At 46.2% G+C, this 13,969-nt stretch overlaps 1 protein-coding gene across 1 annotated transcript in view; it reads left to right on the forward strand.

Annotated features, from left to right (window-relative positions):
* ILDR1 (immunoglobulin like domain containing receptor 1) overlaps positions 1-11,646 on the forward strand; it is a 16,891-nt gene extending 5,245 nt beyond the window's left edge. The window contains exons 3-8 of the mRNA XM_019527623.1: positions 311-460; positions 2,218-2,337; positions 2,459-2,605; positions 5,980-6,111; positions 8,505-9,349; positions 10,867-11,646. Of these exons, the coding sequence (XP_019383168.1) occupies positions 311-460; positions 2,218-2,337; positions 2,459-2,605; positions 5,980-6,111; positions 8,505-9,349; positions 10,867-10,908 (1,436 nt within the window). The 3' untranslated portion in view covers positions 10,909-11,646. The remainder of the gene's footprint in view (positions 1-310; positions 461-2,217; positions 2,338-2,458; positions 2,606-5,979; positions 6,112-8,504; positions 9,350-10,866) is intronic.
* The last annotated feature ends 2,323 nt before the right edge of the window (positions 11,647-13,969 follow it).

Below are 13,969 nucleotides of genomic sequence, written 5' to 3' on the forward strand. Positions count from 1 at the left end.
TCCTGATTTCCCATGTTTGTGTTAAGCACAGTGGTTACAAGATTTTTCTTCTTTGCAGTACCTGCACTCTTAGCTAGGCAGAGAGAATTTAACTTTTCATCTCCATTCATTGTATTTGATTCTGTAAAAGATTTGCTTCCTTATTCCATTTTATATAACCAAACATGGTGGGTCTGTGTACATATTTGCTCATTACACAGGGATATGAGATTAACTGCACCCTTTGTGGCAAATCAAGATGAGCTTTTCGCTCAAAGGTGGACTGATATCATTGCTGCTATTTCAGTGGTGTAAGATGGTTTACTTGTAGCCTACCAGGCTGGTTTAGCTCTTGGCCAGGACCCATCAGATGACTGCAATGATAGTCAGCGGGAGGTCCGCAACATCATTCAGAAACGTGGACAGAATGAGCCTGTGCTTGGCATGGATTATAGACAGCGCAAGATCACCATTCAGAACCGTAAGTCACCAGCTGATTAAGGGGCATATAAAGAAGGTATGCAAATGCAATAACTGTCTAACATCTTTCCTGCCTGCCTGAAATCACTTAGTGAAGTATGAGTGTGGCCAGCTGTGTCTGTGACTTACACAAGTCTATGAGCCAGAGCTGTAGCCAGATTCCTGCTAAGGATTATCACTGAACTATGTTTACAGCTCCCCAAGCAAGAGCTCAGATAATGGCATTCAGACATCTGGCATGGTAAACCGAGTACTACAGCTTAGTGTTTATGGCATTGCATGAATATTGGCTGCAGCCAAGGCTGAAGATTTTGAATGGGGTGAGCCCATGCTTTTACTGAGACTTAAAGCTGGAGGTTACTGGCTAGAGGGTCTTGCCCCTCTGCTCAAGGTCAGACCAATTGCTATATTTGGGGTCAGGAAGAATTTTACCCCAAGGTATGATTGGTACAGATCGTGGGGGGGGTTTTCTTTCCTTAGTAGCAGGAAGTGTGACCCTGTTCCTGGGATCTCTTGAGCATATAGTAACAACCCTTTACAGAAGCAGGACTTTGGCTGTCATGGTCCCCTTGCTTTGTGTATGGCAGGTTAAGGCATTGCGTCTTGTGCTGTGTCAGGGTTGACAATAGTTTTACTAAGAGGCTAGATTATAGATCTGTATAGAATGATTTGGATATGGATGAACCTGCCTCAGGCAGGGCGTTGGACTAGATGAAATATAGAGATCCTTTCCAGCCCTACTTGTCTATGATTCCTACAATTTTCTATAATTTTTCTCATTGTAGAGTTTTGAGTAATTGGCCATTTTTAAGTGGGCTTCATTTTCTTCTGAAGTATTTGGTAGCCACTCCTGCAATTTACTTACTGGGCTTAATGTGCATTTTATATCTGCTCTGGGGGTGAGAGGGTCAGTGCTTTAATTACAGTGGCTCCGAGAACCACTTTAATTAAAGCGCCACCACATCTTGTGTATCCCCATGCTTAAAAATGTGGCAGGGTGCCTGAACTAAAGCTTGTTTGATGAGCTTGTCAAACAAGCTTTAGTTCAGGTGCCCCCACTGCCATTTTTAAACACAGAGATGCTAATACACAAGATGCTTTAGGTGGCTGGAGCATGGCAAATGCCACGCTCCGGCAGACTCGATTTAATCAAGTCTACTCCAACACGCTGGAATTCCAGTGCATCAGCAGCTTTGCTGCTCATGTTTAGGCTCCCAATGTCCCCCTGTCCTGATTAGGCATAACTGAGAGATGTTGGGACACCAGCCTTGGTACATCAGTGGCTAGATCTGAAGTGGACAGGAAGTGTGATATCAGGGATATTTTTCTTCTCATTCAGTAACTTGCTGTGATGTGGTTGACTGACCACCTTGACCTTCAGGGTAAAACCAGAAGATGATTCCTTTGAGGGAAGAGAAATGATGAGGTGAAACCTAAGAAGCAAGAGAAGTGTGTACAACAGAGGTTTTGTGGTGTTTGCAGCAGAGACAGGGTATACACTAATTAGTCATGTTGCCTTATTGGCACACAGGATATGGGACATACTTCTGTACCTACTAGAGGAGGTATTTCTCAAGTTAAAGTGCAGTGTCCTGTGTTATTTGAAGATGAAGGGCACTGCCCCCCATCAAAGCTGCAAACACCAAGCACTCTTCTGTGTCATCTGCAGCACAAGTGTTTGTTACGCTAGGGTCTAAGAGCAGTGTCATCCCCAAAGTGCCCATTGCTCCTAGCATTTTTTCTCTCTCTCTCTTCTAGAAGCAGATCTTGTGATTAATGAAGTAATGTGGTGGGACCATGGAATGTACTACTGTATTGTTGAGGCTCCTGGAGACACATCTGGTGACCCTGACAAAGAGGTTAAGCTAACTGTTTTACGTAAGTGCCAGTGGTCTGTTCTCCTGTCCACCTGTCACTCCTGCTGTTTACCATCTCTCATCCCAACCATCTCTAAAAATTCTCTCTCACAAACACTGTCTTCCCTTCTCCCCCATGTTAGATTGGCTAACCGTGATCTTCATCATTCTTGGTGGTCTCCTCTTCCTCTTGCTGATTGGGGTGTGCTGTTGCCAGTGTTGTCCCCAGTACTGCTGCTGCCATATCCAGTGTCCCTGCTGCCCAACTCGGTGCTGCTGCAATGAAGAAGGTGAGGAGCAGACAAATGTATGGGTGCATATATATATCCCATGTGCTGTTGCTTTTGTGAGCATGAAATGTTTCATGCATAACATGTTTAGCCCTGCTTCATCCATGTGTTTGGAAGCAAACTAGTCTGTGACGCTCTATTATACTCACATCATCAACCTGACAGTGAGAGAAGGGGGTCTAAAAAAATGGCTCCCATGCCCTCCACCTTGCCCCTCCACTTCCGAAGGAGTCCTCCACGCCTTGCAACCCTGTCTCTGTCCTTGCCACCAGCTCCTTTCTTTCTCCCCACACAGCAACTTGCCATTGAGTAAGAGGGGCAAGGGGTTTGCTGAATGTTAGCTGCTTCATGGGGGCTCTTTCTTCATGATAACTGGAAGCTAAATTGTGGCAGCTTGGCCCTCAGGAACAGGGAGCTTTTGTTACCATTTCTTCACTTACCCATGCACATTCTGCTGGGTTAACAAAAATAAGGTGCATCAAAGGCTTGTATTAGCCAGGCTTGCCAGCTGAAGTGACGCCGAGTACCACTGGAAGTGGATTGGTAAGTAAGGAGTTGCCATTTTTTAGGATACCCTTTCAGAGACACATGGCTAAAGGTGTTAACTGGGTTGGGATTGGCAAATTTCCAGAGGCTAAGGGAAGCAGAGGAGCTAGCCCCCAAAATAGTTTGTTCAGCTATTTCTGGTGTGGAGTGTGCATAGTGCAGCCCTTCTTCAGTGGGTTAAAATATTATGATGACTGTTTTAAAGACTCTAAAGTGAAACATTTGAGGGCAGAGGTTGAAATCTGGTAGGGATGTTGGTGTCCCTGAGGGGAATATTGCTGCTTATCTTCTTTCAGGCCCTGGGAGATGGTGGGGACCCTGAAGAATAAAGATCCTTCTTCCTTTCTCTGATTCTTGTAGTGCCTGTACCAGAGGGGGGATATGGGTAGGTTCTCACTTAGTCTGGAGGACTTAGTTTGTTCCTGTCCTGCACTTCCTAACTCATGTGGTCAGTAGAGCATGGGCTGTTCTGCCCCTGTCTCGTTCTGTGGTGAAGATCACAGATCATTCTATTTCTCCTCATGTTGGGATCTGGGGGACTTAGACTCCAGTATACTCAGTGGGAGGAGAGGAGGTTTTGGCCTGCTGTTCCACACAGTCCATGCCATCTCATGCTCCATTCTCTTTTTCCTTTCTCTTATTAATTTTTGAGTGTTGTGTGTGAGGAGTCTAGTACATTTCAGCAAAGAAAGACTGGGATTCTGGAGGCATCTCAAAAAGTCCCCAGTATCCCATAAAATACAGGACAGTCTTGATAGTTCTACAGTATAACAAAAGTATATGGTCTCTTCAGATGAAAATCCCCCACTAAAAGAAATGTACGGCATGGGTGAAATTTATAGTTTCTTGGCAAATACAAGCCACAAGAGGGTGCTCTACATCTTCTGAAACAAGCCAAGGTGCCACTGATGTGTAGGTAACTGTTATTTCAAAGCCCAGATCCTTATTAGGTCTAGTGTTGACTTTGGTCATAAAATTGAATGAGTTTTTTTGCGTGGTTTGGAGGGTTTATTTTGGATATAAAACCAAAGTATAAGGGACTAGACTTATCCCTGCTGCAAACAGCTGCCTTTCCCATACCTCTCACATAAGACCTTTGGCTTAAAAGATGAGGGTGAAGTTACATGTTACACTTAGACCATACTAAATCTGTGGAATGTTAAGTGGTGTTAAAGTTTAACCCTAGAACATGCTGTGAGTGATGGCACATTAATATGGCTTCTTGGCTGCACAGCTCTGACTTGCCACTAGTGGGCTGGTGAGCAGGTCCATGGCTAGGAGCCAGGATGCCTGGGCTCTGCCCCTGCTCTGGGTGGTAGTGGGGAGTGGGGTATGAAGTAGTGCAGCCTGGGATGCTGTAGGATTGCAAGTGGCTCTTTTTCTTTTTTTCTCCATGGAGCAGACTGAAGTTACCCTAACATGAGCTAACTGGCACAGCCCAGAGTTCATCCTTGCCTGAGGTGGCTTAACTTTGAGATGCTCAGAAGGCATTTTGCATGAGTTAATGAGCTTTGATGTGCAGATGGTTGCATTTTAAGTACCCTTAGCATGGTGTAAGTTTAACGTGTAACTTCACCCTCAGGGTGAAGGCACATGTGCATGACGTGCCTTCTTTTCTCCTACCTTTTTCTGTTACAAACCTCTCCCACTCCATTGCTGAAGTAAATGATGCTTGTTCTCCATGTCTGTCAAATGCCAAACCAAGGACAAGTTCTGCCACATACACCTGTTTTCCAACTCTCTCACACCAGCATTTCTCAGTATAGAATTAGGGCTAGTGTCCCTACAGCCTTTAAAAGATGAAAAGTGAACCTTCCTCATGTACCCACGGGATTACATTCTATTTGGTGGAACAGGGGAATTATTTTTTTCCCCAAAATCACTGAACTCAGAGCTGGGAGGGGGTTGGAGAAAGACAAATTGATGAGCAGGGAAGATAATTCTAGTATGTGTACTATGAAAGGAGCAGCAAGTGTGTCAGGGAGGCCAGAATGAGGGAGGTTGAAATAATGCAGACAAAAGTAGGGCAGGGTGGAGCTGAGTGCCATTAGCTTTGAGGGAGAGAAGAAAGGATGGCTTTTCAGATATACTGTGGATGATGGAATGGCTGGATTTGGAAAGTCTGCATGAAAGGGGGCAAGGAGCTCATTGTGACCCCTTTTGCTGTTAAGTCTGGACAGAAAAAGGGAAATAGAAATTGGCATCAATAAGATGAGGCTTAAGGAAGTAGAACTGGGTTAAGAAGGAAGAAGGGTGCCTGGCACTATAAAGAAAGGTAACAGCATTAACCTCTTCACCACCCAGCCCCTAGCAAAAAAGAAAGTAGACTGTGCCTGTAGACATGAGAGGAGGCTGCTCCAACACATTGTAATTACAGCACATCGGAGCAGACTCAATTAATCGAGTCTTCTGGAGCATGCCTCTGCATCTCATGTATCGGTGTCCCCATGCTTCAAAATGTCAGTGGAGCCCTTTAACTAAAGCTCAGAGCCACTCTAATTAAAGCACCCTCCCTGCCGCATGTGTAAAAATACCCCTCGTGTTTAAAGATACAGTTTGTAATTATCGATGACACTGAAACTTTCCTAGATGCCTTTGGCTGGATCACAACCTCAGCTCTGTGGCATCTCTCATTCCATGGTGGAAACTTTTCCTCTTTGTTTCAGGTTTGCCCCATGATGAAGAGAGCTGTTTATGCTGTTGCTCTCTTAACTGTCTATCTATAGCTGACACCTACATGCAGCCACCTATGAAGGAAAGCTGGCTGGTGTGGGCTGCAGGGATGGGCACTGGGGATAGGGTCGTTAAATGTGTCTCTTCCCTCCTAGTCTTGGCACGACACCGGTTCCTGAAGCAGGCTCAGTCCCTTGTGCCATGGATGTCACAATCTCCATTCTACATGGGAGGTGACAAGAACTCCCAGCTCTCTACCTACCAGCTGAACCCGCTGCTGCAACGAGGTGAGGTCTTGGGTGTCTCTGCAGAGAGAGAAGGCTGGTAAACTGAACTGGGCCACTCCTTGGGGTCCAATGGCTTGATTGTGGCCTGTAGGCCTTGGTGTGGCAGAAAGACATTACTGCCATGATTCAGATGCATCTTCACTGAATTGTTGTTCTAACTGCAGTGTAGTCTACACTTACCAGCATTAACTTTAAACTGGCGAACTTGAGTACTCTTAGCAGTGTGGCCACACCAGCCCAGAAGTCGGCATAGGCTGCAAAAATGGCTTGAGAAGCTAAGTGACAACATTGAGGTGATCTATGCCAAGCTCCACGCTGTCACAGATAAATTCCTATGGGTATCTGGCTTGCAGCCAGCTCTGAACTATGCTGAAGTGACTGTAAGCACTCCCTCAGCCATCTCATTCCCAAGGGAGGAAAGAATACAGCCTCTGTCCTGCTGTGTTTGTCATGGTCCATCCTTTATAGCAGACGCTGATACAATTAAGTGGAGCGCAACTTGTTTGTGTGGTGCTAGTCTGCATAAATGACTGAGAACCAAATAGCTTTCTCTCCAGTGACACTGGAGAGAAGACATCCAGTGTTATGTTTAACTGGGAAACAAAGGAGGAGTTGAAACTTAATGTCTCTGATTACATCTCTTTCTAGGTGGTCCCCTCCCCAAAGTGAATTAAGAGTGCAAATGTGTGTCAAAAACTGAAGGGAAAAATGAGAAGAATTTTGTTTTGTTGTTTTTAACCTTAGCAAAGCAGGAAAGTATTTATTACAGGAAATAAAACAAAATATATAAACATTCATAAAATAGGGGAAAGCAGCATAATTTTCTCCCAAATAGCTTTAACGCTACCCTTGCTCACAATCAGTTTGAAACAAGTTTTACAAAGCAGTTCCATCAACTATACATCTATACTAAAAAAAATCTTTTGTTGTAGTTTCAAGAAGTATGATTAGTAGATTTTGATTACATATTTCCAACAATGAATGCAGTGATATTTTATGACTGACTTTGACTACCTTACTCCCATGCATGTTAGCTTTAGATAGCCAATCAGTTCTAACTCCTACAGTTCCTAACATCTTATACCCCAGTTTTGTGGCTACATTTAGATTTCTAGGCATGGTGTGCTCTATCAGCTAAAATGAGTCTGAGACTCAGCCACCGTGATGTACAATGTGGGTGCTCTGACACTTCATGCAGGCATCAAATGTGAATGCATACTGACAGAGGGAAAGGGTGGAGTTGGAGCTGCCTCGAGTCTGTATTTCCATTCTTCTTCATTTTTTTTGCTCTTAATTTTCCTTTAAATTAGTTTTCAGTCTGCTCCCTACTTTTAATGTCCAAAATGTTTTAATCACTACTGTAAGAGAATAGAGTTTGTATTTAACTCCAGCTAAACAATATTTGCTGCGTAAACCAAGGCATTCCCTTTGTTTTTTGATGTAGGCCGTAAGGAAGTGAACTGTTATCTCTTCCCTACAGAAAATGGATTCTCCTCTGAATATATAAATTGGAACAGAGTTGTCCAGTTGGCAGCCTCCAAGCTGCATGCAGCTTGCAAGGGGCTAATAAGCAGCCCCTGAGCCCCTACCAAGCTAACATCCCCCTTATTGCTCTGGCTCCTGCTGCAGCCAGGGTCTCTTCCCTCCTTCAGCTTTTGCTTCCTGCTCCCACCTCAGTGAATGGAGTGGTGAAGTCCACAGCACTAGGGGAGCCCACAGCACTGTGCAGTGAGGAAGCTGAGGAGGGGGCAGCTCATATGCAGAGCAGCAATGTGAGGGGGAAGGGAGCAGGGCTGCCTGCACATACACTGCAGTGGTGGGGAGAAGGTGCAGCCTGAAGGCCCGTGGCCCCGCCTGCTTAGAAGTTGTCCAGCCCTAGATCAGAAGAATGGTTCCTAGACTGGCAATCCTAGGAAGTACCCAACAGAGTAGGTACTGCTCTCAAGCATGCCTTGTTCCCTCTGGCATACACTAGATCTGGAAATGAGGAGATGAAGGTGCTGTGAAGGCAGGCCCACCGCCATCCCCTGGCTCCTTGTCTCCTGCACACTTGAGAGTAGCAATAGGGGGTGTGTCCAGAGCAGTTTCACTGCCTCACTTCCAGGGCCAGGGTAGAGGGTCAGGACATGTTTGAGAGCATCAAAGATACATGTACACATATTATTCATGATCTCTTGCTGCTTAAGTTCCCCAGAGCATAGATAATGCTCTTGCCCATTGGTAGTTTGTCTTTGGTCCTCTTGACGTGGTGAAGAAATGAGGGAACAAGAGGGTCACAATGAAGGGGTGGGTAAGGAGGAAAGAGAGGCTCTGATCTCCTGGTTCAGACCCTTTGGATGTTAGCAGCAAGAGAAACATCTCGCACTACTGCTCCCTCTGTCCTCTATCCACAGATGTCTCTCTGCAGAGCAGCCTCCCCATGGTGCCATCGCAGGGCCAGTTGCCTCCCAGCAACAGGGTCTTGGACTATCTGGAATCTGAGATCCAAAAATTCAACCCCTCCCAGCCCTTGCCACCCTCCCAAAAAATTGGGGCTGGCCAGCATTCCAGCATCCTTTCCTCCCTGGACACGGAGATCGTGGAGCGTAGAGTAATCCATCTGCCTCCCATCATTGAGCATGCCCCTTCCTCACAGAGGACCAGCAGCTCATCACGCCTGCAGCAAACTGCCCGGACTGCAGGATCCTGGGACTCCACAACAGAAAATGAGAGGGAAAACAGGAGGCGACACCAGTCTCAGGATGGAGATTCCTACTCCAGCTATGAGCAGGGGTCCTGGGACAGGTGGCGAGACCAACATCCTCGAAGGCAGAGGGATGCCAGCTACAATAGCAGACACCAGAGCTCTCGATGGGACACATCACCTACAAGACAGCCAGAAAGGGGTAGGAATGGTGGCAACTTCAACTCCTATTCTGGGGAGGGAGAAACCAGGGGTTGCTCAGGGCGCCACTATGACTCAAGGCCCCAGGCCTCAGGGAGACGAGACTATCAGCGCCCTACCAGACGGAGCAACAATTCAGAGAACTGGAAGCGGCAGCGGCCTCGCAGCTACTCTCCACCATCAGGGAGAGAGTCATGGAGCTCTATGGATGAGCGGGAGCATTCCCCAGGGACTCGCAGGCCACGCCACCACCATTCCCCAAACTGGCCCGAGGACAAACCTCCCAGTTACCGCTCACTGGAGATCATCCCAACCAAGAGTGGCAAGCCCAGAAACAGCACAGGGCAGCAATCGGTGAGTTCTCACTGTTTCTCTCTGACAGGTTTGGTTTGATGGGTGCTAAGTACCCACTACTGTCTAGGAAATGTCAAGGTAGAGGTCAAGGAGCATTGGGTACCCTGCAGTTTGCCTGAGGAGATTGGGAAGAAGATGCTGAATTGACTGCACATTGGCTGGTGGTGGTCGTCTGTCCCATATAAATAGGTGGTTCCTCCTGGGGCTACCTTGGGAAGGAGGTCTCCAAGTTAGATGTGCTGAGAGTCCCCCATAACCAACCCCCTTTTTTTCCTGTTGCTTTCTTTCTATCTTTGCTATGCTTATTACTGCCATATAAAAAAAATATATATTGTTTGAGCAGTGATTCTCAGCTAAGGTGCCAGGGCATGCTGACAGACCTTTTTGAAGGGTGCTGTGAGGTGTGAGGGGGTAAGCGGGCAAACTAAGCAGGTACAGCAGACTTAGGCTTGTCTCTGCCTAGATGATCCCCTATCCCCACTGCCAGCCCCACCCCTGCAAGGAGGCAAGTACTATAATCTATAAATTAGCTTCTGAATTTGGGTGCGATTCAATTCACAAAGTTATAGAGGGGTGCCTTGAGTCCAATAAGAGGCAACACCAGTCCAAATTGGTTGAGAATCTTTATGTTAGAAACACAATTTAGCATACCTGTATAAATACCACTAAGATTTTTTTTTTATATGGCCACAATTTTCAAACATAAGTGCTCAGAGTCATATTTAAGGATATCTAGCTCACAAGGACCTATACAGAGAACTGAAGGTGAGGGGTTTTTAGCAATATTATTTTATTGTACCCACTGCATAGCTGAGACAGATATTAGCCGAGCTTTCAAGCACATTGCCCTGCTTCACATCTGGGTCCCTGGTAAATTGCAAATTTCAATATACTTCATGTGGTAGTAGGGCTAGAGTGATGTTGGGGCCATGATGGTCCAGGAAATACAAAAGAGGCAAGGATTCTTTGGTGATATCTTTTTATTGGATCTCTCTCAGCTACACTCTTGGCTCGAGAATAGATTTTATAAAGAGAGAAAGGCCCAAAGACCATGCCTCGTGTGTGTGTTTCCTGGGCTAGCTTCAGTACAGCACCACCTAAAACTGAAGTTGTCACAAAAGACACTGAACAGTCTTTCACTCCATTTTCCTTCTTCAGCCTGCAATGTGGTTTGAACTGGCAATCTGTATGGAAGACTTCATAGCCCATTCCCACCCTCCAGTTTTATTCAGTTTTGTTCCCTAATTATTTTTAAACCTTCCAGTTTTTCAATGTCCCCCAATTCACTTGTGTGGGACGCTAAGATACAGAGCTGTTCTCAGATGGGTCATGCCTCACAGTTCCCTTCACTCTCCCCCATGCTACAGGGAGAAGTTTAGAAGTTTCCCCCTTTTAAGTTTCCCCAGATTCTGCACTACTGCTAGGGCTGATATGAAGCATCTTGCTGTACCCCTCAGCTCTCTAAGCTTTCTCTGCTTCCCATCACACTTCTGAGTGTGTCTTGTTTTCTCTCGCAGGATCGAGGAAGCTCCCGCAGTGGAAGAAGCGTTGTCATCTAATGCCTGCCATGCTGAAAGGGCCAAGATTCCTTATGGTTCTGCTTTGCCAGGGTCCCTTTCTGCCTTTCCTGCACATACGTTGACATGACTGCTTCTGATTTGCTGCAGGTCTCCTGCTCAGAAGGATAAAGCAGGTCCCCACCGCATTTGACTGAGAATCTGTGCCTAAGGGCCACAAGATGCCTGGCTCATAATACCATCTAAATGTCTTGATACCTGCTTCCTACCCAAGGAACTTAAGTAGTTAACAGGGCCATAGTTTGAAAGCATTCCTTTTGAAGGAAAGACACTTTTTTTCTGTGTTCAGCACCACAAGAGCATGTTCCTTTGCTATGAGCCTGCCTTTTTATCCAGTTGGATGTCCTGGAACTAAGAAGGAAGCCCTTGGAACACTCCTCCTTTGCAAACTGCTCACCCAGTTAATACTCAGGCAGAGCCCATAGGGTGACAGGACAGTGTCTCATTTCTTTGATTCAGGATGCCAGCAAATATGGTGTGTGTGAGTGTAAGATTCACCAGCAAACATCTGATTGTACACTGTGATAATGAAGTAGTTTCCTGTTTGCCCCTTAATGGACTCAAGCAAACTTGTTTCTGTGAGGTAATGGAAACATCAAAATGCCTTACTGCATCTGGTGATAGCTGCACATACCCAGAGAGCTCTCAGCAACTTCTGTGCTTGATGAACATTACTAGCTGGTCCGGTTTGTATCGACAAATCTATCTGCCCCAGCACAAAGACCTTCATAAGGAGCTTGAGGTGCTCTATCCTGCCCATTGACCTGGACTTCAGTACTTTTAACTTGGGAGCATGTTGATCTACCAAGGTTCAGGTATTGCAGGCTGCTGTTTTATTCTCAGGGCCTAAGATGGTAGGCAGCTACTTTCCTGGGTACTGTGGTACTGATTTTTTTTTTTTTTTTTTCCTCAAAATTACTGAGCTTGCCCAACCTGCATTCAAAGCCATGGAGAGCAGGAGATGTCCCAACAGCTCTGAAAATCATGACCTGTATGGATATCTCTTTGGAGGAATCTACCTTTTCCCCAGCATCTTCTCTGCTTAGCTTTCCCCTGTTGCTCCTTACCCTCCCAAATTTGGTATATGAGGGAAATGGGCTCTAGAAGAAATCTTTCTTGCATTCTGCTCTTAGTACTGCTGTTACAAAGTTAATCCTCACTGTCCACCCCAGTGATTCTCAGTGAGGGTGTTGCAGCATCTTGGGATGCCTTGAGATACTTTCAAGGGTGTTGAGGGGTGCCACATAATTTTAGCATGAGAAATTTCAAATAGGAATCCAGAGTGTTAAAAACGTTCTAACTTGTTGGGATCTTTCTGAGTTCTTTGTAACAGGAAAACTGATTTATTAGTTTTTCATTCATTTTTTGACTACAGAAAAGAAGGGTGCATTTTCTGAGGGGTGCCTTGAGTCCTATTGAGTGGTGTTTCAAGTCTAAAAAGGTTGATAACCCCACACATTGTTCAGCTGATCTGTAGCATGGAGACTGCTGGATTGTGGGGGGGATTACCTGTTAGCTTACCCTGTGAGTGTCTACATGTACAATTATTGCAGACCAATAAACTCCGGAGCTTATTGCTCCAGAGTTATTTGTTCCATGGCATACCATTTGATCATGTGTTAGGGAGCAAAAAATTCCAGAGCAAATTGCCTCAGAGTTTACTCACACACACTACATAGATCCTGTTCAGAGCAGTCCAGGTTGGCAGGGGACCCAGGGGCTCAGCCTGCCAGGCCAGGGCTGCTGTGACTGGGCTCTATGTGCTGCAGGGGGGCTGACTGGGACACAGAGTGCCTTAGCACAGGGCTAGCTAGCTGGCAGGCAGCCCCCCCACACGGAGGCACACTGTGCCCCAGCCAGCTGTGGAGCAGTACATGGAGATGGGGGAGCAGCCAGCCCAGGGCTACTCCTCTGTCTCCAAGTGTTGCAGAGCCCCGGCCAGCTGCAGAGTGGCACCCTGAGACAGGGGAGCAGCCAGCTGAGGGCTGGCTGCTCTCCCATCTCCATGCGCTGCAGAATGGCTGGCTGGGGTACAGGGAGCCTCAACATGGGGGATGCCTACTGACTAGCCCTGCACTGAGGCAGTCTGCCTCACCCTGTCAGGGCAGCATCTACACATGCACTGCTGCTCACAAAAAAACTCCATGGTGGGGGTAATACTTGTATTTTACAAGACTACCCTGCTGCAGATTTTATTAGTTCTGTGTGCCCTAAGAAATGTTTACTGTATAGTTCTTTGGTCAGCTATGTAGTAAACTTCCCATGTAGATGCACCTTGTATTTACTAGCAGAGAGATTGCTTTAAAAAACTAATTTCTGTAGGAAAAACAGCAAGTGACTTTCTTGATGCGATTTGGTTTGCTACTTTGAATATGCAACAAAAAAGCCCTCCCCAGATGTTCACAGAATCATAGAAAATGAGGGTTGGAAGGGGCCTCAGGAGGCCATCTTGTCCAACCGCCTGCTTAAAGCAGGATCATGCCCAACTAGATCATCCCAGCCAAGGCTTTGTTGAGCCAGGCCTTAAAAACCTCCAAGGATGGAGAGTCCACCACCTTTCTGGGTAACTTGTTCCAGTGTTTTACTACCTTTACTACCGTCCTAGTGAGAAAATTCTTCCTAATATCTAACCTAAACTTCCCTTGCTGCAGCTTGAGACTGCTGCTCCTTGTTTTGTCATCACTAAGAACAGTCCAGCTCCATCCTCTTTTGCCCCACCCTGCAGGTAGCTGAAGGCTGCTATCAAATCCCCTCTCAGTCTTTTCTTCTGCAGACTTAATAAGCCCCTCTCCTCAGAAGTCATGTGCCCCAGCCTCCAAACCATTTTCATTGCCCTCTGCTGGACTCTCTCCAACTTGTTCGCATCCTTTCTATGGTAGGGACCCAAAACTGGGCAAAGTACTGTACTGCACATGTGGCCTCACCAGTGCTGAATAGATGGAAATTATCACTTCCCTTGATTTGCTGGCAGTGTTCCTACCAATGCAGCCCAGTATGCTTGGCAACAAGGGCATACTGCTAACTTCTATCCATCTCACTATAA

This window comes from Gavialis gangeticus, unplaced genomic scaffold (assembly GCF_001723915.1).
Source record: "Gavialis gangeticus isolate Ggan-Ray unplaced genomic scaffold, GavGan_comp1, whole genome shotgun sequence".
NCBI lineage: Eukaryota > Metazoa > Chordata > Crocodylia > Gavialidae > Gavialis > Gavialis gangeticus.